Consider the following 24,389-nt stretch of genomic DNA (forward strand, 5'->3'; position numbering starts at 1 on the left):
ATGGCCTCAGAAGGGCAAAGTGAGGGTGCAGAACAAGCAGCTGAGCCTCCTGCAGCTCCTGTGCAGAGGGACAGGACATTCCAGTGGGGAGCCATCCTTGCTGCAGTGAAAGACCAGCTCCCATCCCTGGACTCCGACTCCTCCACTGTAAGCACTGCAAATCTGCTTTTCTTCCCTTCTGGATCATGGAAAAAAACTCTCAAAAGCAAGAGCAGGTGACCTTACCAGGCATTTTGGGGCAGCTGGTGTGGTATCCTGGGTGGGCGGCCTGTCCTGACTATGGAACATTGTGTGTTAATCCACAGCCTTCTGGATTATCCTTAATTATCAGAGTGTAATTGCCACCTTCTCTCCCCGTATTCTTTGGATTCTTCCCCTCTGCCCTGCTCAGGTGAGACCTCACCTGCAGAGCTGCCTCCAGCCCTGGCACCCAGCACAGACTTGGAGCTGCTGGAGAGAGTCCAGAGGAGGCACCAGGATGATCAGAGTGATGGAGCAGCTCTGCTGGGAGCCAGGCTGAGAGAATTGTTCAGCCTGGAAAAAAGAAGCTTCCACAATGGGGCAACCTCATTGTGGCCTTCCAGTGCCTAAAGGGGCTCCAGGAGAGCTGGAGAGGGACTGGGGACAACGGATGGAGGGACAGGACACAGGGAATGGTTCAAACTGATAAAGGGCAGGGTTGGATGGGATACTGGGAAGGAATTGTTCCCTGGGAGGGTGCCCAGAGCAGCTGTGGCTGCCCCTGGATCCCTGGAAGTGTCCAAGGCCAGATTGGACAGGTCTTGGAGCAGCCTGGGCTAGTGGAAGGTGTCCCTGCCCATGGCAGGGGGTGGAACAAGATGGGCTTTAAGGTCCCTTCCCACCCAAACCATTCTGGGATTCTGCAGACAAGAAATGTTTCTAGGGAAGAGGAGGGTAGTGGGCATCTCACAGAATGAACCCATGTTCCTTCTTAGTTTGCTCAGTCAAAAATACGGTGTGAAAGCAGCATCCTGCTGATCTGCAAAGAAATAAAGAGGTTTTATGCTTGGCAGCATTGTGCTATTCATTCCAAGCATGTCCTTGCCAGACAGTAGGCCTGGTGGGATGGCTTTCGGTCTGTGAAGATCACAGCAAACTGATATTCCTGAAGACTTGATGGTCCACTAAAAAAAAGCATTTTTGGCAGATATTTCAATCCCAGGTTCTGCTTTTTTTTTCCCTGCCTGTAATTCTCCATGAGCCATGTTGCTTTTTCGTGCTTTTTACCTGCCAAAGAAGCATAATTACAGAAGCCTTTTCATATGAAGTGTGAGACTGAGAGGTGGTGTGCAGCATTTTTGACTGGTACAGGTTTTTCACTTGCTGGGCCTGGGCCAGGCTGTTCTTGGCTGCTGAGCATCTCTGCTCACAGGACAGCATTGCTCTGGTGCTCCTCTCTAGTCTAAGGTGCTCTGGCATTGACTTTACTGAGGGGATAATATCTCTCAAGATTCAATTATTAGTGGCCTTTTGTCCAAATCAGAACATTGAGTTAATTTTCAAACATGCATAAATAGAAAAATGTTTTGAACACACAAAGGATGTATTTTATCCTGACTTAGTGTGGCCATTAATGGTACAAGGAGAGTCTCATGAGATGTGAAAGAGCCAGAAATGCCTCCAGTGGGTATTTATGATTTATTATTAATCAATGATCCAGAGCAGTGTGATCTGGTGGATAAAGTGTTGATGGGGACTCCATGACTTGGGTTCTGCACCTGGATCTCTCACCATCATGCTGGACAAGCCATATTCCCTCAGTGTTCTCAGTTCCCTCCACCTACACTGTTTTAATTATTTACAACAACCCTTGCCTTTTAACATGTGTCTCTACAGTACAGATGAAGGCCCAACACTGAAATTATTTGTAGGCTTTCTTGTTGAGTAAATTACAATCAGGCTAAGCCAGAGGAGCAGCTCCATATTTTGGTGCCAAACACCATTGTATAACCCTAAACCATGCTGACCTTTTCTTTTCTTCACTCTTTACAATCTCCAAATTCTCTGTTTCTATCCCACGTGGAAAAGATTTCCTGCAGAAGGAACTGAGGCAATCTGTTTGGCACTTCATTTGCATTCAAAAGATCTGGTTGTGTAATCCCTGTCCTGCTGAAGCTGCAGTTCCAGGGCTGCACCTTTGTCCGAGGAGTTTCACGTGTGGAAAGATCCATTTGTGCATCCGAGAGCTGTCACCTGAACGTGCTCTGCTGCCGCCTCCTAAAGTGGCACTCACAAATGTGTTTTATGCCCTGAAGCCCTTTCATTACCCTGATATGCAATTTATTAAGAGGAAAGATGTTCTGTTGCAGTTGGCTTCGTGTTAAGTTGATGACACCAGAGAGGATTCTCCGCAGTGTGAATTCCCAAAAATGCACACTTGCAGAACAAAGGGACAAGCAGGAAAGCTGTGGCCTGACTGCTGAGGAAGTGCTTAATCTCCCTTTGGTGTCCATGCATAAGGATTCATCTCCAATGCATATCTGATATTTAAAAAAGGGATTTTCAGAGCTATCTAAATGCTGCCCAACCAAACACAGATGCTGTTTGCATTCTGAACAGGAATCAGGGTCCTGAGGGCAGTGAAAAGCTTTCATGGCCCTGCCTGGCCTCACCTGGGGTCCCAGAAGCTCTATTTAAGCTCAGCTCTGGCCCTTCACTCCTTCTCTGAGCCATGCTGGTTTCTAGTTAGAGTCCTGCCTGAGCCAGACTTTCACCTGTGAATTGACTTTCAGGCTTGATTTCTGACTTCCCTCATCACTCCAATATTGCCCAAAGATCTGGAGTTTTGACTTGGCCTGGTTGCCCCCCCTGGTCTGTCCTGCTTGTTCCTCTTGGGTGCTGTGGGACTGGGCTTTCCCTGGTGAGGCCTTGCCTTTCCAGTCCCTGAGAATTCCAGAATCCCAGAATGGTTTGTGTTGGAGGGATCTTAAAGCTCATCCATTCCCGCCCCCTGCCATGGGCAGGGACACCTTCCACTACCCCAGCTTGATCCAAGCCCTGTCCAGCCTGGCCTTGGGCACTTCCAGGGATCCAGGGGCAGCCACAGCTGCTCTGGGCACCCTGTGCCAGGGCCTGCCCACCCTCCCAGGGAAGGATTCCTCCCCAGTGTCCCATCCATCCCTGCCTCTGGCAGTGGGAAGTCATTCCCTGTGTCCTGGCACTCCAGGCCCTTGTAAATATTGAGCAGCTCTGCTCTTGCCTCTCTGATGGTGAATGAGGTAGTGCAGAGAATCACTTGGGAGTTAGAGAACTTCCCACACTTTCCATGGCTTTTCTCAGCAGGATGTTTGTCATCAGCCTCCCTGGGAATTTGATGCTTTACATGTTTTTTACATTTGTAGCTTGCTGAAATGTTGGGTTGGTGATTCTTGGGCTACCAGACTGTCCAGTAAAGGTGTGACTGCAAGGAAACTTCTTGTCTCTGCAATTCAAGAGGTGACAACATGAGAGTTGTCACTGCAAACCAGATATTCTAATATCGGTGAGTATTGCAGTCTCCTGTTTGATTTCTCTTTTTTTTTTTCTGTTTGCAGTCTGATTGTGAGAGTGATGAGGAGCTTTTCATCTTCCAGCGGGACCTGCCAAACTTAATTCCGGACCTGTCGGAAGAACTGATGATGTTTTCCCTGGAAGACTCCCAGGAGCAGGTTGGGACTGCTGTGTGTGGGCTGTACTGTCACCCCTCTCTTCTGACTGTCCCCAGTGTGGGCAGCTGCTGGTGTTGGACCTATTTGTCTGAAGTGCAAAAGTTTAGTCCTCAATATTTTCTCTCACTAGAAAATAGGATTTTTTTCCTCTTTTTTGCAGTGGCCCTTTTCAAGTTTTGTCTGTTTTTGAGATTTTAGACCGTTTTTGTCCCACCTTCTGGCAGTTTTGATTGTCCCTTTACTGTTTTTCTTTCCTGTGCACTAACTAACACTGTGCAATTGTTTTATGTGTCTAGAAAATGAATTAGGACAGTGCAGGAAGGAGGAAAAGTATGACATTTACTCTTTGAACAGCTTTTCTGGGATAAAATAATCACATTGTTCCTTCAGTGATGAAGATAAATCCGTAGAATCACAGAATGGTTTGGGTTGGTATAATGAGCACGTGTAAGAAAAAGTAATTTAAAGGATGTTTAGCACTTCCTGAAATTAAAGTTTCTGGAAAGTAAAGAGTCTCACTGTTTTCCATGAGGGATATGGTGTGGGTTGTTTCCATATGGTGTCTGAGTTGGAGCTGTTGCCTTCCAATCACTCTGTTTTGGTTTATTAGCCACTTCCAAAGCTCAGGGAGATGTGACTTTCTGCATGTTTGCGCTTTCTCTACCTGTAGCAAATCCAGGAGACAGAAAGACTTCCATGGGAGATCTGGAATGGAGACCTGGAAAGTTTTGACTTTCAGGAAAAAACTGATGCTGCCCAAATCACTGCAAAAGAAGATGTACAAATGATTAAAGATGAGGCTCCTGAACTTGCCAGCCAGGCTGAAGAAATGCCAAGCCAAAAGGAAGCTGTTCTTGGAGAGTCTCGTGCAGATTCCACAGATCACCTTGAGGAGAAAGAACTGGGCAGGACACAGGCCAGGGAAAGAGAGATCTCCTGGCTTAACACAGCAGTGCCTGTGGAAGAGCTGTACAGTAAAAAGGAGAGAAAAAAGCTGATAGAGACAAAGATACTCTCCAAAATCATTGTGAAGCCTTCCCCAAAGCAGGATGTTGAGCCTCCCTCCCATGGCATCAACAACAGCCTAGGAAGACATGTGAAGGAAAAAACCTCCTCAGCTGAGCATCTTGGAGAAGTGACCCCTTTGTCATTGCAGGCAAGTGACCCTAAAATCAAGCTTTGGGGGTTGCTGCTTGTGGGGTGGGGGCACAATGCAGTGCCTGCACAACCCTACTGCAGCGAGGAACTGAAGTGCCCAGTTCTGACACACCACAGGGGGTGGGTGTTACACAAGTACCTCAAGCTGTCCCAGAGCTGCCAGCACAAGTCCAAACCAGAGGCAAAAGCCATGGCTCAGCAGCAAGGCCCATGGAACCATAGCATCTGTCCCTGGGAGTGCACAGTTTTTCAGGTCCCAGGCAGACTTTGCATTAAAACAAGGAGCTTGCTGACCTTCCAGTGTAGTGCTGCAGGTGAGGAGGTGTTTAGGGTTGTTCTGAAGTCCTAAATCTCACCCACCTAAGGCAGGTGGGATGAGCAGCTCAGTGTTAAGTGGGATGTGGCCCAGGGTGGGGAGGTGGTTCTGTTCAGTACTGAGTTACAGATCTGCCTATATTGATTTTTGAGTTCATTAGGACTTAATCAGCACAGAACAGGGCCTGATCTTTCTGTTCAAAGCCTTCCACAGGTCAGAGTACAGATGTTTCCCTTCCCCTTTCATGTATTCACAGAAATGAACTTTTTGAAGTTAGAGCTGGTCCAGTCCAGGCAAATCATGCAGCTGCTGGCCTCTGAGTTAAATTGTGCTGCATCATTGAAGGGCATTTTTTCAAGTGGGTCTGGATTTAATGCCCAGCTCGCCTCATAGAATTCAGTGGCTCTGTTAATTCAGGAGGCACTATTTGCCTTTCAGAACCTGTTTGGTATCAGTGGCTTCAGTGAGTCTGGTGCTTTTGAGTGAGTTCTGAGACCAGAACCCTCTTTGGGGGTTCTCACTTTGGGGGTTGTTGCTTCCCAGCTCAGCCAGGCACCTCAGTTTGTGTCAAGTTGCTAAGCCTAATACACAGTTTCTTCTTGGTTCCTACCAGTTCATTTGAAATTTCTTTTTCTTAAGTTCCTTTCTGTATTAGAGATGGAATTGTGGAAAACTTCACTTTTTTCTTCTGGACCTTCTGGAACTTAAACCAGTGCCACAGTGTTGGAATAGATCTAATCAAGGTTCAGATATGTGTGAAGATTTATTGCTCAGGAAGGAGGGAAAACCTTCTCTTGAACAAGAGGGACAGATGCTGGAGGTTTTACAAGGTGAAACTGATGGATTTGGAGGCTGCTTCTGCTTTTTTAAAGCCCATGAGTGGTTGTGTGAAGTGCATGTTTGTGGCAGTGGTGTCATTGTCACAACTCACAGCCTCCTTCTGTTCAGTAAAACTTGTAAGCACTTCTAATTTTTGGTGATGATATTTCATATGGGCGTGGATACTTTTCATTAAAACTTCAATTTCAAGTAATGTTCAGAGGGGAGAGCAATGAGTGGTTTAAATGCACGTGGACTTTCATGGCAGGCTCTTGTACCTGAGTTAGGTGAGTGTGCTCTCAGCCAGGGCATGTGGATTCAGAGCAAGGAAATGGATGATCCTCTCTTCAGGATGGGGTGAGCAGCTGTGAGGTATCATCTGATACTGGCTGTACCCACAGGAATGGGAATTTACCCTGCTCAGAAGTTGGAGGGGGAGGAAAAGGCTCATCTCAAAGAACTGAAGAGCCAGAAGTCCTTCTCCTGTGGGTGGCAGTGAGAAGTTCTCACATTATTCAGGATCAGAATGCACATGCTTGGCCTTGTATCAGGCCACTTTAAAATCTGTTCCACTGTCTCCAGTGATTATTTGTAGACTTATCAAAAGGGTTCATGATTCTCAGAGAAAAAGCCTCAGCAGAAGTAGCTGAAGCAGCTGGAGAGATGCACTGTCTGAAGGGATATAATAAATGCATTCCTTTCCTTACAGCACTTCCTCTGGAATTGCTGAAAGCACGCTGGCACTGAAATTAGGGGTAGTCTTTTGGGAGTAAACTTTCCATCACATTTCTCTTGTTTTCTTTCAGAATACTGAGAAATGGGATCTAGACAAGAATCCTGAGGAGCTGGAGCAGCAGAGAGATAAAACTCGTGCAGAAGTTGCTTTCTTCCCAGCAGATTATGGTAATGTCACTAGCTGAAAGTGCATAAAAATAAATAAAACTCAGGTTCCTGTATTTAAGTCATTCCCTGCAGCATAATTTTGAATGCTTAAATTATAGTGGGGTTTTTAAATGCTTCTAACACATGTTTAATTAACTTCCCTCAAGATTTCATCTTGGTTTCCTAGCCTGAAGCTAGTGCTTTGTGGCCTGCCATGGGCCAGACAAGCCAGATGACAATATTATCTTTATCCTTGCCCTGCTGCCAGGCTGTAGGAAAAGGGACAATGTGAACATGGGGAATATTGGGTGATTCCATGGCAGAAGACCACAACTGATGATTATTTGGTTGCTCTTCCACAGAGACCTTCAGGAGGAAGTCTGAAGATGAGCTGATGGAGAGGCTGGCAGAGCTGTGTGCCAGGCAGTCCAGGACAGGGTCCCCTCTCTGTGAGGGGCCACCAGCCACGCTCTGCTCCTTGCAGGGACAGCAGGACAATGAGTAGGTCCTTTTCTGTCACATATCCCAGCTAATCCTGGCTGCCAGAATGGATACTTGGGAACTCCTGGCTTTCCATAGGAGTTTTCCTCTGTAGCCTTGCAGAAAGCTGCTACTGGAGTTGGAATATTCAGTCATTCAGAAACGTTTGATGATAAACACCTTGGCTTCTCCATCAGCCTTACCAGCCACTTGGGATAAATGGGAAAGGCAGGAAAATGAGGCTAAGCCAATTATCCTCTAGGGTATCAATTTCTCTTACTGGTACCTCAATTGAGCAGAAATACATAGGATAATTTTCTGTGCGTGTCAGTGGAAATGTCAGTGCTTCTTGGAGGTTTCTCTGGGAAGGAAGAGCATTTTCAGGCTGTTCAGAGGGAACAACATCAATGGTGGCAGCACAGAGGAAATAATGAGGGAAAAAGTGGAAGGGAAGGTAGGAAGTATCCTCATTGCCAGAGCAGGGAGAGCCACTAGGATGATTTGCACGTTGTGTGCCTGGGAGGATAAAATGGAATTGCCAGAAGAGGCAGACAGGAAAGGGGGCCTTGTTCTTACACTGAGATGTTCAAAGTTGTGATCTCTCTTCTGCCATATGTGCCTACCTTTGTTCTCCAGAACAATTTGGTGGTGCCACATTTTGAGAACTAAATATCCCTCTTCATCCTGCCTGGGATCTGTGTTCCTGGGGGAAGCTGAAGCCTTGGATTTTGATAGTAGGCAGAAGCAGAGTCTGAATCTGTGTGGTAGCCAAGCACAAAGCTCCTTTCTCAGGAGAAATCCACTCCCTGCAGGATTTCTTGTGTGGATAAGGCAGAGGACATGCTGAGGTGGTGTTTTCTATGTGTAGGGATGTTGCCTTGCTGTCATCCCCACCAAGTTCTCTGAGGATGGACAGGATGAGATTCCAGGGCCTGCCAAAACCTGCAACTGTGTACATAGATTTGAGAGATGCTGAGCCACAAAAGGCAGTGACATTCCCTGAAGAGGAACAAAGGTAAATCCTGGCTTTATTGGGGGCGAGAAATAAGTAACAAAAAAGTGAGAAACTTAAACCTTTCTGAATCTCACACTTGTGAAATGTAACTTGAAAAATGTTCTTTCACACCTCTGTCATAAGAAGAAACCTTGTAGTTAATAAACAGCTAATAGATAATAAACAGGTAAACATTTTGGTCTAGTTGCTTGAATACTTTATTTTCTATTTGCTGGAGTAATAGTGTGAAGAACTCTCCAAAACACCTGGAGATCTTCCCTGGAAGCCTCTCTCCCTTTTTCCTTATTTTCTAAATTTGCATCCTTGAAATGACCAAGAGCCAACACTCAGTTGGAACAGGGTTAATTAATATGGTCTGATTGTTTCACAGTGCAAGTGACAGCTCCTCCTCTGAAGAAGAAGAAGAAGAGAGTGTGACAATTAAAGATGAAGCAGAAAGTAGAAGGTAAGATTCCTCAGCAGGACCCTGGTTCAAGTGATATGATATTCAGGTTTTCTGAAACTAAAATAATTGCCCTAACAATGATCAGAGTGAACTTAAATATCTCCATTCCTGGCCTTCACAGCAAAAAAAAAAACAAAACCAAAAAACCCAGTAATGAAAGTGCTCCAGAGTGGCCCCAGGAGGTCACTCTTTTCCTGTTGCATGGTAAAGCTACCAAAGCTAGAGAATAGTTGTTTATCCTTGAGGCAATATTTGCACGTGTCCAGCTGCTTGGGACAGCTCAAAACACAACCAGAGGTGCCCTGGGGGGCTGGAAAATGCAACTCTTTCTCCAAACCTGTGTGAGTGACACCAGAACTGTGTTTGACATGACTCAGAACCAAATCTGAAAGTGTTGTAGGAAGTTGACTCAGACCAATCTTTATTTTTAGAAATAATAACATAGGCTAGAAGGGCTAGAGGTTTAAAGAGAATATTGATGACATTGTCTGGGCAGGGACCCTCCCAATTCTCCTTAATTGGAGGGGAAAGGGGAGAGAGTGTGATGGGAATCCTAAAGTGTAAATTCCTCAACAGGCACAGATGGCAGCCTTTTGTTGCTGAATGCATGGATTCATATCCATAGGTTATTAGGCATTTGTTTAATGTGAAGCAGAGGTGTCAAGTTTAACCATCTTCCTGCATTCATGCTCTGGGTTCCATTTGGAGTTCTGCAGCCTGGAAGTCCAAACCACAGCAGTGCAGGGGACAGGCAGAACTTGTGTCTTGTTGTGCCAGCCAATTGCACTTCTTTTAATGGTTTGGAAGAGGAGATGATTTGACAAGGAACAGAGCCCAAACAATGTAATTTAGAACATCTAATCCACAACCAGTAAATAGCAGGGACAAGGTGATGCTTGGGGAACTGTCCCTAGCACTGACACAAATTCAGCAGTTCCATCAGGGTAAATCTGCAGTGATGGAGAGCAGAGCTTGGATTTTGATTCCTTAATTTTGATACCTTAATGTTGCTAAAGAACAAGTAATGCCTGGCAAATGATGCTCAGTTCTGGTTGTAAATAAGAAATCCTCTTGGTCTCAGCATGGCAAACTTCTGATCTCATTCCCAGGGGATCAATGCAGTTTCACTTTTATCTGGAACAAATTATTAAACAGGAATTATTCTTCTGTACATGTAGATTATGTCATGGCAGGACATTCCACTATCATGATAATGTGCTTGCTGACAGTTTAGCAGTCTCATTGAGGAAATTAAGCCAAACACTCAAAAATTCTAACAATTATTAGAAAAACCTTTTCATCTGCATGTATTTGAACTCCACCCCCTGTATCCAAAGGGGACAAAAATCTATAGGCTCTGATTTCCATGCCAACCATACATTTGTTCAGGGCTCTTCTGGTAGGTGTTTGTGTTGTGCCTGGATGCAGAAGAAGTTGCCAGGAAGATGAATTTTGTGTTCTGGCTGTGTAGTGGTGTGTGTCACTGAGTGCTGGTGCTGCTGTTACCCACAGTTACTGCTCCTGTAGATGCCCAGTCCTTGTTTTGAGCTCTCATTCATAGGAGAAGTTCCTCAGAGAGTGAGTTTATTCCTATAGTGCTTTGTCTTGATGAAATCAGGTTTTTATTTCCTTTGCAGGAGGAATTGCTCAGGGAAAAGCCTGTTACTGCAACAACTCCGAGCAGCCCGGAAGGAGGCCTTGGAGCTTCTTCATAAAGCGTCTGTTCCAGCTGAGAAACTGCATCCAGAAAGGCTGGAGGACAGAGGTTGCTCTCATATAAGTCAAAAACAATCTCATGAAGTGAGGCAAGAGACAAATGAAGTGTTTCCCAGGAAACTGATAAGATTGGAACCAGGCAAGGAAAGTCCTCCCTTTCCAAGCTGTGGGGACAACAGAGCTGACACAGAGAAAGAGAACAAAATGGAAACTGAGGAGATTCAAAATGCAGGAAATGCTCCAGAATGTCCTCTAATTACAGCACAATTGCCAAGGTATCCCACAAGAAAAGTAATCAGCAGGTTTGGATGTGGCTTCTCTAATTGTCCAGGATTAAAGAACATTGCTTACCTGGGCTGTGACTTGGAGCAAAAGGATGGCTGGTTTTGTTACCTGGAAAGAACAACAGTCCTGGCAGCTACTGCTGGAAGGGTTGGAGGCAACCTCAGTGCGGCCTGGCATTAGATGAGCTATGGCACATTGTAAATTAAGCCTTTTTCTTTAGCTTTTCTTCTGTAGAAGAGGAGGATAACACAGTATTGACCTCCTCTAGGAACAACAGCACGGAGATTGCCTAAGCACAGCTTCCTAGAAAATAGGTCTGGAAGGGTCAGTCTCCCCGTGCCCATAAAGAGTGAGGTAAAATCTAATATCTCCTGGCTCATCTTTATAGAACTTGGTCTTGAAATCCTCAATGGTGAGGATTCCTTGACTCCCAGGCAGTACATTTTGCTGTTTAAAATTATCCTTAGAGTTGTAAAGATTTTCATTAAGTCTAATTTAAATGAGCCTCTCTCCAATTTAAGCTTATTTTTGTTGTGTTCCCAGAAGGAATGGTTAATGGTTTATTTAGTTTCTCAGTATAAAACACCTTTTACAAACTGGAAGATGTATCAGTCTCCCCTTGTAATTTTTTCATCCAAACAAAGGAATTCTGACTCTTTGCCACCAAGAAAAGTGCAAGATCTTGAAGTTACAAAGTACACTCGTGAGGAATGCCACAGGAATATCTTGGAAAGCTTTAAAAATAGAAATAAGAGTAATATCAATTGAGGAAATTGCAGAGTTATTTGGGCCTCTGCCTCCCTGGGTTTAGTTTAATGTAGTGTATTCTGCAGAAGGTCTAATTTCAAAGTGAAATCAGGTGGCTGCTTTGTGCACCTGCCCAGCTATTTGGGAGAGCTCCATTATGCTGCCTTTTCAAAGGTTATATCCTGCTATTTTCGGAGTGAAATTTAACATTCTGACTTTGACATATGAGCCCCGGAAAGAATTAGGATCTGCCTGCTCTGGAGACTGTTACTGTGTCAGAGTTAAACACTTGCCTGCCCTGCCACTTAAACACCTCAGCTCCTGTGTACTTGCTTTAAATGGCAGGTGGTTGGTTGCAGGGTTTTTTCCCTCTGGAATTCCTGACATTAAGCTCATTGCTTCCATCAGGACTACTAAACTCCATTTTGATTACCTGTTAGCCTGAGATGGCAGCCCATGGCCAGGCAAGAATGTGGGTTATTTATTGTCTCTGAGTAAGAACTCAATGGTTTGAAATGTTTTCAGTTTTCTTTCTTGCTATTCTAATTATTGCTGGGGCACCTGGGGCTGGAAGAATTCAGAAGAAATTCAACTTTGTGTTTGCTATGGAAATGGCAGATGAGATCTTCCTGCAGGCATCCAAATGTAGAAAGATGGGAGGTCTCAGGGTCAGGGGATGTTTCTCTCTATCCTATCCTACCCTACAGCAAATAGGAAAGGAAATGGGGTTAGACTGGGAATCTTGGTGTGGGGATGGGGAGTGACACATCACAAACACATCTCTGCTTAAAGGAGTTTTGATCTCCAGATAGATCATCACCACTTACCAGAAGTTTGATCTGTGCTCTTTTCTTTGAGGTTTTTTTCTTTTTCTTCTAAGATGATTTCATCCACTGCCAAGTTCTTGTGTCCCCCCACAAGCACCAGAATTGCTTTCTAAATCTATTTTAGCCTTTCATGTCATGATTCCCCCTCAAGTGTGTGGTGTAAATATGAGAAAAAGTGCAACCACATGAACAAGTGGCTTTTTTACTCAAGTGAAAAACTTAATCTGTGTCTTTTTCAGGAGAGAAGGAAGTGAAAGAGAACTATCCCAAAAGGAAGAGGAGATGAAAGAGAGGCAGAGGAGCTGCAGATTGCAGGAGCAGCTGGAGCAGTGGCAGCCTCAGCGCTCGGTGTGTGGGAAGCAGCCCATGGCAGAGAACACCCCGCTCCTCTTCCACATGGTCAGTGCCTCAGGGTAGACTGGGCCTGGCAGGGGCTCCCTGCCACGGGCAACTGGGAACAAAAAGTCTTTTTTATTGCATTATTTCAAATCTGTTTGTCATGGAGCAGCATTACGTGAGGAGAGGAGCAGCCCTACAGCTCTTCTCTCACACTAAGGGAGAAGAATTCCCCACTTTCCTGTGCAGGGAGAGCTCCCCAAATAGCTGCTCTCCAGTTCTGACCTGTCAGGGCTTGCTGAAATCAGTGGCCTCAGTGTTATCTACTTCACAGGAGCCAGAGTCTCCCACATGAATTTTCGTAACTTTTTCTAAAAAAGTGAAATATTTTTACTCTTTCTGCTGAGTCCTGTCTTGCTGTCTGCCCCCAGCAGCTTTATAGTTCACTTTTGTGGGTAGGTTTTGAGGACTGTGGGTTTAATAATAGGTTTTACTCTGATAAGGGGTATGAAATGATCCTGATTTTTCCCCACAGCCTAAATATGGCTTGGAAGACAGGGATGTTGTTCCTCCTCCTCAGATTTATCTCTGTCCCTGCCCTTAGCAGAGGGGTTGCAATGAGATGAGCTTTAAGATCACTCCCAACCCAAACCATTCCATGATTCCATGATAAGCAGTCCTGCTTCATCCATGCACTGATTTTGCTGAACACAAGGCCAGGTGAGAAGGTGAGAGGAGGTGAGAAACTGCAGAATCACCATGAATCCACCGTAATGATTTATTTGGGCTAATGCCAATAACAAAGCTCTTTTGTCAGTGCAAAAGTTGAAAGATTTCACACCCCTAAATTTGGGGCTAGACCATTCAGGTTTGTTTTGTAAATTGATTACTGTGTTTGTGGAGATTTAAAAGCTCCTTTTATTTAGCACTGGATTAGTCAGTGAGGAGGAGTAAAGGATTAAAAAGCTCCCAGCTGAGTTTCCCTCTGCCAGCCTGCTTTGACAAGGACAGCACAGTGCCCAGAGCTCTGCTTTAGAGGTGTAAAAGTTGTGGATCCTTGGATTTGCTCCTCCCTGGCTGCTGGCAGGTACCACCCCCTTCCAGTTAGCCCTTATTAAGACGCAGACACTCACTTGCTCCTCAGAAATCCACGTGGGCCTTGCTCTCTCCTTCCTGATAATGCACCAGGCAAGGCAGAATTCCTCTGTATTTGGTCATTTCCCATATTTGCTGTGCTGATGCCAATGAAATGAGGATGGGCTCGATGATGTGCTTTGTCTCGAGCAGAGCTCAGGGTGGATCTGTGCTGGAACTGAACTTGTAAATATTCCCCTAAGAGATGGGATGATGTTGCAGTTGTGGCAGCAGGGACATGGGCATTTCTCACCAGCCCAGGCTCCTGCTGCCTGTGCAAACTGCTGCCAGTGCCCAGAGAGAGGGAGAGGGACTTGTTACACAGTGACAGGACAAGGGACAAGGGATTTAACCTGTCAGAGGGCAGGGATAGATGGGATATTGGGGAGAAATTCCTCCCTCTGAGGGTGTGGAGGCCCTGGCACAGGGTACCCAGAGCAGCTGTGGCTGCCCCTGGATCCCTGGCAGTGTCCAAGGCCAGGCTGGAGCAAGCTGGGCTAGTGGAAGGTGTCCCTGCCCATGGCAGGGAGTGGGATGAGATGATCTTTATGATCCTTCCCACCCAAAGCATTCCATGATTCCAAACTGAGTGCCAGCCTGCTCCAGGGGAACCTGCCTGACCTCCCAAGGCACTGTTGGTAAAAGCAAATCAGCACAAGCCCTACTAACTGTGTTGTCTGGGCAACTCTGCTCTTAGTTCTTATTCAGAAATATTCATTATTAAAATTAAGAATAAAAAATGTATCAACATCATCTATCAAATACAACAGTCCTTTGCAAGATTACTTGAAATCTGCCTTGATAGCAGCATTTTTTCTTTGAATTTGAACAGGGTTTTCTTTTCTTCCTTTTTTTATGAACACAGACAGAAAAACTTGACTGTTTTGACATTTGAAACTAAAAGCCCCTGTAATTTGGCAGCTATGTCTCAGTGAAAACATCTAATATCTATATATAAACATGTATATTCAAAGAACAAGCCCCAGTGGTTGACAGAGTAGCACACTTGCAAATTTGTTTTGTAAGTCCTTTGTTTTGGCAGTGATAGACGTTCAGATCTGGAACACTTGTCATAGTTTCCAGAATTCCTCTGACCATTTATAATGTACATAAATAATTGAATTGAATAATAATCAGAGGGAAAGTTTAGAAACTCTGCAATTCCTGTAGCTGAGGTGCTGGGAAAGACTGGCAAAGGAAATTTTAAAAGCTGCATTAGGGTTACATTAGAGTTCTTGTCTAAAATGTAAAAACAGATTTCATGTGCTGTCTCCTTTTTCTCAACCCAGTTCAGTCAAACTCTGTCCTCAGCTCCACTCTGAGAGTCAGGGTTGGGGAGAGCACTTTGAACACAGTGCAGGTAACGTGGGAGACTGAGAATTCACTTCAGCTGCTAAAGAAGGGGCTGAGATCCAGTGGATTTTCAAGACATGCAGGTGCCAATTCCCTGGGAAATCAGTGGGTTCTTTCTAAGAATTCTGCCTGTCAAGTCCATGTCTTTAGGTGTCTGAATACTTGGGCAATCTGGCCCACCTCTTAGTTTTAAAAATAATGCAGGGAAGAACTGAATTTTTTTTAATGCTATGTTTTGGTTTTGTTTTGGTTTTTTTCCCTTTTCTGCACCACCCAAACTTTCAATGAAATTTAAGACTGGCATGAGTTGATCTCTTCTGAAATTGGGCTCCTTAACCACATTTTAATCTTTGGATCTGGTTCAGAACTGATGTAAGCACCTAGAGTTCTGTGAAAGCCAGCAGAGCGGTGGTGTGATCCTTGCTGTAGGGCCAGGATGAATTCGTAGTTTAAGAAGAACAATACAGGGTTTGTTTCAGTATTTGAGCAGTGTTACTGCTGAGGGAGACAGAAGGAATGCTTCCAGTATGAAAAGCAGTTAAATGGAGGATGTAAAATGAAGTGGGTTTGATCTGTCTCTTCATATATCTTGCTTATTATGATAAGTAACTTAGTGCTGATGTTGTTTTCCTACCACTTTCCCATTAGGTGGGATCCAGAAGATGGAGGTAACTTTTGCCAGAGTCAAAACTGAGTTTTATGTCAGGAGCAGCACAAACAGGTTATTCTAAGGATATCACAGGATGGTTTGGGTGGGAAGGGACCTAAAATCCCATCCAGTCCCACCCCCTGCCACGGGCAGGGACACCTTCCACTGTCCCAGGCTGCTCCAAGCCCTGTCCAGCCTGGCCTTGGACACTGCCAGGGATCCAGGGGCAGCCACAGCTGCTCTGGGCACCCTGTGCCAGGGCCTGCCCACCCTCCCAGGGAACAATTCCTTCCCAATATCCCATCCAGCCCTGCCCTCTGGCACTGGGAACCCTTTGGGGAAGACAAAGCAGCATCTGCAGGTGAGAGCAAGGCAGGCAGGGGAGTCCCCACCAGCAAGGAGGGCAGTCCCATGGTCCCCAAGGAGCAGCAGAGCAGCCCCAGTGAGGGTGGCCAGGAGGCAAATGTGTGGGAATGAGGAAGGTCCAAGATCAAGGGCAGAAAGCCAAGGCAGGAACAGGACCCAGGGTCAGCCCAGTGATCACCCAGGGGGTCTGGAGTGATGAAACAGAGCTGAGCTGCAGCCCCCAAGTCAGAGCAGTGAGTGCAGGCTCAGTGCAGGTGAGGGAGGTGAGGCCAGGCTGAGGCAGAGCTCTTTGCAGCTTGTCCAGGACCATGGGAAATGTCTCTGCTGAGAAAGCAGCTTCACAGAGCTCCTTTCCCAGCAGCCCCGTGTGAAGTGACACACCTGAGCTCGTGTCAGACCTGGCCTTGAACACTGCAGCCAAAGCCCTGGCATGGCCCTGACACTTCCCATCCAGCCCTGGAATTCATTTAACACACAACTAGAATTTAGCTTGGATTCATCTCTTTTATTATTGGGACAAAGTAGGTGCTTTCAGCAGGTCTTCAGCTTGATTCTCCATTTATTGCTTTATCATGATATGGCAGAACAAGATAATGTTGTTGGAGGGCTATTAGGAACCACCTTGTAACCAGCCCCTTATAAACACTGTTTTATCTCCCTTACACAGCCAGAGTGGTTGGGAAATGAATGTGTTGACTCATACTGAGGCATCTCATTTTTCTTGGCATTCACAATCACTTGGGCTAACCTTGTATTAGTAATTATATTACCATGATCCTCATCTCATTGCAGCTTAGCCTTACAGCTGCCTTACAAAACAAAAACATCCAGGCACAACAGAGTCATTCTACCTTAACAAATAGATGATGTGGGTACTTTCCATCTTGTAAACACAGGCTCCATCACCTTTTTGTCAAAATCAGCAGGTTTTTCCTGTTAACACACTCTTGACTCAGCTCACTGGTGTCAGGCAGAATTCTCAGCCACAAGATTTTCTACTTGCATTGCCACAAAATTATCAATATATTATGGTCAAATCCTTCCTCGCCCTTTGATGGCCTTGTTCTCTCTTTGATCTGATACTTCTTCAGGGGAGAATCCCTGACAAAATCCATATTTACCATCCAGAGGGGTGCTGGAGTGCTGTACATTCTGCTGCTGGGACAATTACCCTGCATCAGCACGGTCTGCCTGGAAGTAGGGATTGATTTCCCAAACTTGTACAAGTATTTTTAGTTCAGTTACTGACCCCAGAAGTTATTTTTAAGGAGGAGGTGCCTTGATCTGCAAATTGTCAGTGAAATGCTTTTGATTCTTTACCTGTCTTCCTTAAATAGGTGCCTGTGATTGCTGTTGCTGTTCCATGGGTGTTTTGATCTTTTTAAGGCAATAGTGCTGACATCAGCATTGGAAATTGCCCTTTTCTTCCATCTTTGTGTTGTTCAAGGACGTTGTGGATCCTGGGATCCCAACCCAGCACTTCACCAGCTGGACCAGGAGCACTTGGGCACCTCCTCAGCTCCACTGGAGCTGCTCACATGGCTGCACTGAGGTGATGGCCTCAGCACTATTTAAAAATACACCACTTTTATTGCTGGGTGGAAAATGCATAAAGGAAAAGGACTGTAAGAAAGTCAGATTAATGTCTCCACTTAAGGAATGGACAAAGGCCTGACCAACCATCTTGAAGGAATAGGTTTTGTGCCACTTCCTTACAGAAATGCCAATTTATCCCCCAAAATGTGGTGCAGTACCTCTATTTGGAGAAGCTGAGGAAACCTATTAAATCTTTTTATGATTATAACGATTTTGTGGCACAGTAGTTGAATTTTTCTATATCTGTGTTACTCCAAAGGTGATCCTGGTAGTACAAATCACCTGTGACCAAATGTTTTCACTGACACTGGACCAAAGCAACTGCATCTGTGTGAATGTAATTACAACAGCATTTAGCCCTTGCTATGATTTTAATATAGCTTTAAAAAAAACCCCATTAATTGTAAAAATCACTGAATATTTCCTACACTAAATTTTTTTTGGACACCAGAGCCGCGTTTGGGTTGTGCTTGGCTCCAGGTGCTCTCCCTGTTGGGCTGATGCCAAGGTTGTGGCCAGCAGTGCTGTGCCCAACAGCCACCAGATGGCCCCTGAATTCCTCCTTTTTTTTTTTTCCTGCCAGGCATTTAATGAGTTCCTGAAACAAGATTAAAATCTCTTGTACTTAATGAACCCGCTGCCTCGACTCAAGAAGGGCTTAAAAATAAACTAAGGCAATTAGAGATGGAATTAAACTTAGCACACGGAGACAGAAGGCCAAGATTCCTGTTAGTGCCACCAGTCCAGCACACGGCATTGGGAATGGATGGAAGATCCTAAGGAAGTGCTTTTCTAGCATGGGTGGCTGGCAGCTGGCACAGAGCCTGTGTTTCTGGTCTCCTCTTCATCTTCCCACATGGTGCCAGGGAAAGCAAACGGGGTGATTTGCTGGCACAGCACTTTGGTGGAGCTGCTGCTTCCTGCTGTCCCTGGCTGCAGGCACAAATCCCAGGGGCTGAGGCTCTGCATGGCACGGATCTCACCTAAGGATTTGCCCTAGTAGACAAGCAGAGGGTCTGGCCTTACATGTCTGTGTTAACAAACAACTCCCTCCACACAGGAGGAGTTTGCTCTCCAAGTTCCTGGAGTCAGGAGTGTTATGGAAGTGCCCAGGCACTCTTGGGGCAGGTTGTACTTCCCATCCTGATGGCTCCTTTCCCCAACTCTGCTCACACTACCAGAGCAGGTCCAAGAGCCACATAGTAAAGCTGCTTTCATAACCTTTGGCTGCTTTAAGAGGCTTTCCAGCCAAATTGCTGTAGAAATGCTCAGAACCAGGAAATTCACCTGTGCTGAATGCAACAAATCACCAAAAAGCCACGGAGAACCTTCCATGTAAACCTGGAGAGCCACTCTGATGGTTCCCAGGGGTTCCCACTTTTGTGCTTTTTCCAGCTGTGGAAGGAATTGAAGAACCAGGGTTTTTAAAGCAATGAGTTCTTGCAGTGCTGTTTCTCTGGCTGGAGTTTGAAAAGGCCTCAGGATAATGTGAGATATTTAATCCTTTATATTCCTCGGCATATCTTGGAAGTGATTAAAATGAGTTCAGGCTTATTCCTCAATATACTCCTGCCTCAGTTTGACAGATGGGAACATTGGTTGCTGTTGCTTAAGGGAAAGGTTAATACGAGGAAAAGGAACAGAGTTTCCAGGATTCCATGCATGAACTTGCTGCCAGTAGAGGTCCTGAATCCTCCTCCATTCACATTAGCAGGATGTTCACATTAAACTTGAAGACAAGAATGTAAAAATGCCCATGAGCCAAATTCTATTTCTCATCCCAGAGAGGGCAGGAGAACACAAAACCATCTCTGGGCTTTTTGTCTCCTCGGGTCTTGCCTGCTCCGTGCCAGGCCCTGTGCTGGCAGCAGGAAGAGCTGCCCTGGGTTTGCAGTGGCTGTGAACAAGTGCCAGTCACGTTTAATTACACAGACAAACACTTTCTGCCGTGATTGTCTCTCTTGGAATCAAAATAGAATTCCCAACTCCTGGCCTCACCTCAGGGCTATGATCACTGATGCTATTTGTAGATGAAAGGAGGCTGAACCTGCCCCTCTGTTTTTCCAAGGGGATGTACAGGCTTGTCTCTTAAAGGAACTGCAGGATTGAAACGGCACTCTTGGTTTTCTTTCTGCCTTCTTGTTCAGTACTGACTTAGGCTGGGCTTGTGTTCCAAATCCTAGCACACAGGGGGATAAGCTTGGTCACAACTTGTAAACACATTATTCCACAAATACTCATTATGGGGCATTATTCTCAGTGGCAGGGAATGGAATTCAGGGCTTTATCTGAGCTTATGGAGTGGAAGAATCGTGCAGTTATTTTCATTTTGCAAACACAGAGCTCTACCCAGCTCTCTGCCAAGCACCTGGAGTTCCCACCAGCTTCAGGGAACACTGTAAGCAGTTAGCACTTCTCAGGATCACAAAGCCCCAAATTCACAGGTCTGAAGGGTTGTCTGGAGGGTGTTTTGTAGCTGGAGGGAAGAGCACAGGGCCTGTGACAAACCAGACACAATCCATTTTAACTGGAAGCTGACAGTCTGTAAAACAAGCCATTTTAGCTCTGCTAAAACTTCCTGATAAAGCAGCTGAGCAGTTTCCTCCCTCAGACCCTTTATTTTCCTTTATTTCTTTGTGGATTTCCATAGAGTGTCAGGGGAAATATATGGAAGAGATAAATGGATGGGGAAAAAAAAGAGGCTTTTCCTAAGTTGATGAATGTATGATGAATCATGGAACCAATCCCAAACGGTTTGGGTCGGAAGGGACCTTAAAGGTATCTCATTCCAACCCCCTGCCATGGGCAGGGAACAGAGAATCTCCTGGAGTATCCAAATAGAGCCATTTCTGTAGGATTTAAACCCAGCTTGGAGCATGCACCAAATGCCAGCCTGGATTTCAGATGGTTGAGGACCAATTCCATGCTCTGTCCCAGCATTTCCAAGTGCCCACATGCAGTTCCCTTCCCTTCTGAGGGCCTGGAAGTCCTGACACGTTTTATTTGTGAGGCAGATTGGAATCCTTTGAAGAACAAGTTGTGGAAGATGCAGATAAGATCACGCTGAGGGGGCTGAGAGGCCACAACACTTCGAGGAGCAGGAAAGGGAACAAAGGTTAATTTTGAAAGTTTGTTGATAATCTTACACTCTTCCTCTTCAGAGCTCTTTACAGACTTTTGATAATTAATCCAGCTAGACAGGGACCAGGATAAGGAAATATTATCCTCACTTTACAGTTCCACAGAGAAATACTTCATTCCAGAGCCAGGACTGATTCCCAGTCACACAAGTTCCCGATTCCCAGTCTTGTGCTCACATGAAATGTGTAAGTAATTAAACTTCCTTTACTCATTTCAGCTGCTTCTCATTAACCAGGAGTATAAACTCATTAGAGGAGGAACTTTTTGTTACATGTGCTCAGAACACCAGCACAATGAGGCTAGAAATCCTTCTGAGCCTCTCCAAGTGTTACTGGAGTGTAAACACCAATCATGGAAAAGGCACTTCTCATTTTTAATGAGTGTGTCTCAGAAAGCAAACAAACTCCAATAAGACTCAGTGTAACTTTGATTTAAATTATAATGCACTTCTCAGGTCAGTGGTTACCTGAGCTGAGCTTTTGACAGAAAATTTTCCCACTTCTAAAAAATAAAGAAGAAATTACATGTAAAAAAAAAAAAAAAGCTATTTGTTACCAGTTATTTTGAAGGGTTTTTTTAACTTGATGAATTTGGGCCAAAAATATTTTGATCCTGTGTGATCCACAGCATCTCTCTGCTAACATATCCTATGCACCAGATCCTTGCCTCCCATGGAAGAGGGTTTATCCACATCTTTCATAGATGGGCCATTAACTCCAGTGAAGCAGCTGAGAATTCCCTTAGTGCAGTTAAGAGGTTTTATTCTTCATCCCCAAGACTAAGAATAATTGTCCAGAGCAAGAAAACTTTCAGCAAAGACATTTTCTTTATTATTATATTTTTAACTTAAACTCCCATGATGTGGAGTGCCCTAAGTGAATTGAAAACTGTAGAGATCAGAGCAAATACTGCTCTCTGAGTCCCTGCAATCTCCCTTTGGCAGTTATCTGCTTTGGAAAATCATAATTCCTCCATTTGAGCAATCTGAGGCTCAGTCCACATCAGAAATTTCAATACCATCTTGCTCCCATCGTGTTTTTCAGATCCATAACCTCAGCATGATCCTCAGAAAGGTAGTGGTGCTACAGAGTGACTCCAGTACAAAATGCATTTACAGAAAGACCATTCAGACTATTAAGCATCAATTGTACTCTCCTTTTTGTCATTAAAAGTTAACTTCCTAATTCCAGAGTGTTCTGCCAGTTGCATGCAGGAACTGCAGATCCTCTCCTTGTTCTCACCCGTTGCTCCCACTTTGCAGTGATAAAGCAGTTCTTTGAATGGTTTCAGGGTTTATTCCACGCTTTAATGTGGAGTTTCAAATCATCTAACAGATGGCATTGTCATCATTTTTCCTTCCCTACAGAATGAAAATGAACAAACACTTGACATTTCCAATATGTCTTCATCTAATGCAAGAATTTTTAGAAGCTGTGGAATAGTGATAATCTGCTTTGCATTAGATGGCCAGAATTGTTAAATGTATCCTAAAAATCCTACATTTACCATGTGACTGCGTGGAAAATAGGGATATAACCACACAATCATCATGGTTATGTCTTGTACCACGAGCTCTGTCCACGGCAGAGTGGGAACATGGAATACCAGAGCAGCTGTGGAATGAGAGGGGAAGGTTCATTAGAGAAATTAGCTCGAGCTGCTCCAGCACTTAGAAATCAGCTCACATTTACAAACCCACAGCAGATGCATCGTTTGGCAAAAGAGTTCTGCAGTCAGTAATTTGCCATTCATCAGGGATTGCCTCTTAAATCTGGGATCCAAGCTAGGGTGCAGATGACATAGAAGGATAAATTTAGACAGGGCTGAAAACAATTATTTTGATTAAACCTCCAGCCAATGAGAGAGAAAGTCTTCCTATTCCTCCCCTTCCCCTTCACTCACCCCTCTGTGCTAAAGGAGGAGACTGGGTGAGTTTAGCTTCTCTTCCTTTTCCACGCAGTGGATGTTTGGATAGAGCTTTTGCTGCTGCAGAGTCTGTTCAATGGAGTAGGGAGGGTATTTGGGTGGAACGTGCTGCCTTGCTTCCATGTTAGCATTGGAAAAGGTGCTGGGAGGGAAACATTGAAGTTTTTTTACCTGGAAAGGAGAGGCTGCATCTGTTAAAGTAAAAAATTGGTTTTTCCTTGGCCTCTCCTGCCACTGGGGCAACTCCTCAGAGTGGATGAGTTGATTCGGCTGGGAAACCTTTGTGAAGTTGTTGCCTGGCTCCTAAACTTCTCCTTGGTCATTCCAGCCTCTCACAGCTTTGACAGTAATGTTTTTCAGTCTTTGAAACTCTTTGTCCAATCTAACATGGAGGTGTAGGAAGAGTAATGCCAACTACACTTTTAAAAAACATCAACAAAAGCATCATTTAACCACTCTGAGCTATTTTATCAGAAATAAAATGATGTTAATCATGGCTGATAAGCTTGTGCCCAACGAGCTTTGGCTTGCTGTCATTATAAACAGCTCTGGTTTAAAATAATAATAATATGGAGGTAAATTGCCACTTTTTAAAATTAGTTTTTTATGAATAGTAGCTGTCTTTGGGATTATCATGGAATCACAGAGTGGTTTGGGTGGGAAGGGGATTTAAAGCCCATCCAGTTCCACCTTCTACTGTCCCAGGCTGCTCCAAGCCCCATCCAACCTGGCCTTGGACCCTTCCAGGGATCCAGGGGCAGCCCCAGCTGCTCTGGGCACCCTGTGCCAGGGCCTGCCCACCCTCCCAGGGAACAATTCCTTCCCAAGATCCCATCTATCCCTGCCTTCCCTCAGTCTAAGGCCATTGTGCCTCTGTGCAAGTTCAGCAGCACTGGCACTGAAGGCTGGATTATGTGGCTGTCCTGAAGTTGTCTTGCAATTCCTTTTTCCCCATTTCACTGTGGTGTGGATTTGGGCAGAGGTCACTCCTTGGCTGCTCACTGTGGCTACTGCTCCTATTTGCACTGCTGTTTTGTGAGAGTGGAGGAAAAAGGCCAGAGCTGGGGATGGAGGGTGGTTGGAAAACTGAGCTGAAGGGCTGGAACTTGCAATGACATAAACTGTAATTGCAAAATAAAATAGCAAGAATTTGGGAAGAGGAAATTTTATCTTATTTACTCTGGTAATTGTTGGCACTTGACTACAATCAGCTGCAAGCCTATTTCTGAGTGACAGCACAGTTCCAGCCAGAGCAACCAAAAATAGCCCAGCATTTGAGTAATTTTAGGCTTTTTATAACTTAAAACTGTCACAAATAAAAGCCAGCGTAATGTGGGCAGATTGAACTCTCCTCATCTGCAGACTGGGGTAAACTGGGCAGTGCTGTGGGAAGCCATACCCAGAAAGCACCAGTTGTATCTTCCTTCAGCCATTCTTGCCCAGAATGAAATTGGATTAGCTCCTGTTTTGTTCATTTGCCTTAATATTTCAGAAGTTATTCAAGTTCTACACCTAAATTCTTGTTGGGGT

The 24,389-nt window shown here is 45.0% G+C and overlaps 1 protein-coding gene across 1 annotated transcript in view; it reads left to right on the forward strand.

Annotated features, from left to right (window-relative positions):
* Positions 1-24,389, forward strand: part of DNAAF8 (dynein axonemal assembly factor 8) — a gene marked incomplete at both ends in the record, with an annotated part of 86,355 nt that continues 61,966 nt past the window's right edge. The window contains 9 exons of the mRNA XM_082292121.1: positions 1-147; positions 3,555-3,668; positions 4,339-4,824; positions 6,768-6,864; positions 7,206-7,344; positions 8,192-8,338; positions 8,709-8,783; positions 10,421-10,588; positions 12,598-12,757. Coding sequence (XP_082148247.1) covers positions 1-147; positions 3,555-3,668; positions 4,339-4,824; positions 6,768-6,864; positions 7,206-7,344; positions 8,192-8,338; positions 8,709-8,783; positions 10,421-10,588; positions 12,598-12,757 — 1,533 coding nt within the window. The remainder of the gene's footprint in view (positions 148-3,554; positions 3,669-4,338; positions 4,825-6,767; positions 6,865-7,205; positions 7,345-8,191; positions 8,339-8,708; positions 8,784-10,420; positions 10,589-12,597; positions 12,758-24,389) is intronic.

Source organism: Coloeus monedula (genome assembly GCF_965178545.1).
Source record: "Coloeus monedula genome assembly, chromosome: 16".
Classification (NCBI taxonomy): Eukaryota; Metazoa; Chordata; class Aves; order Passeriformes; family Corvidae; genus Coloeus; species Coloeus monedula.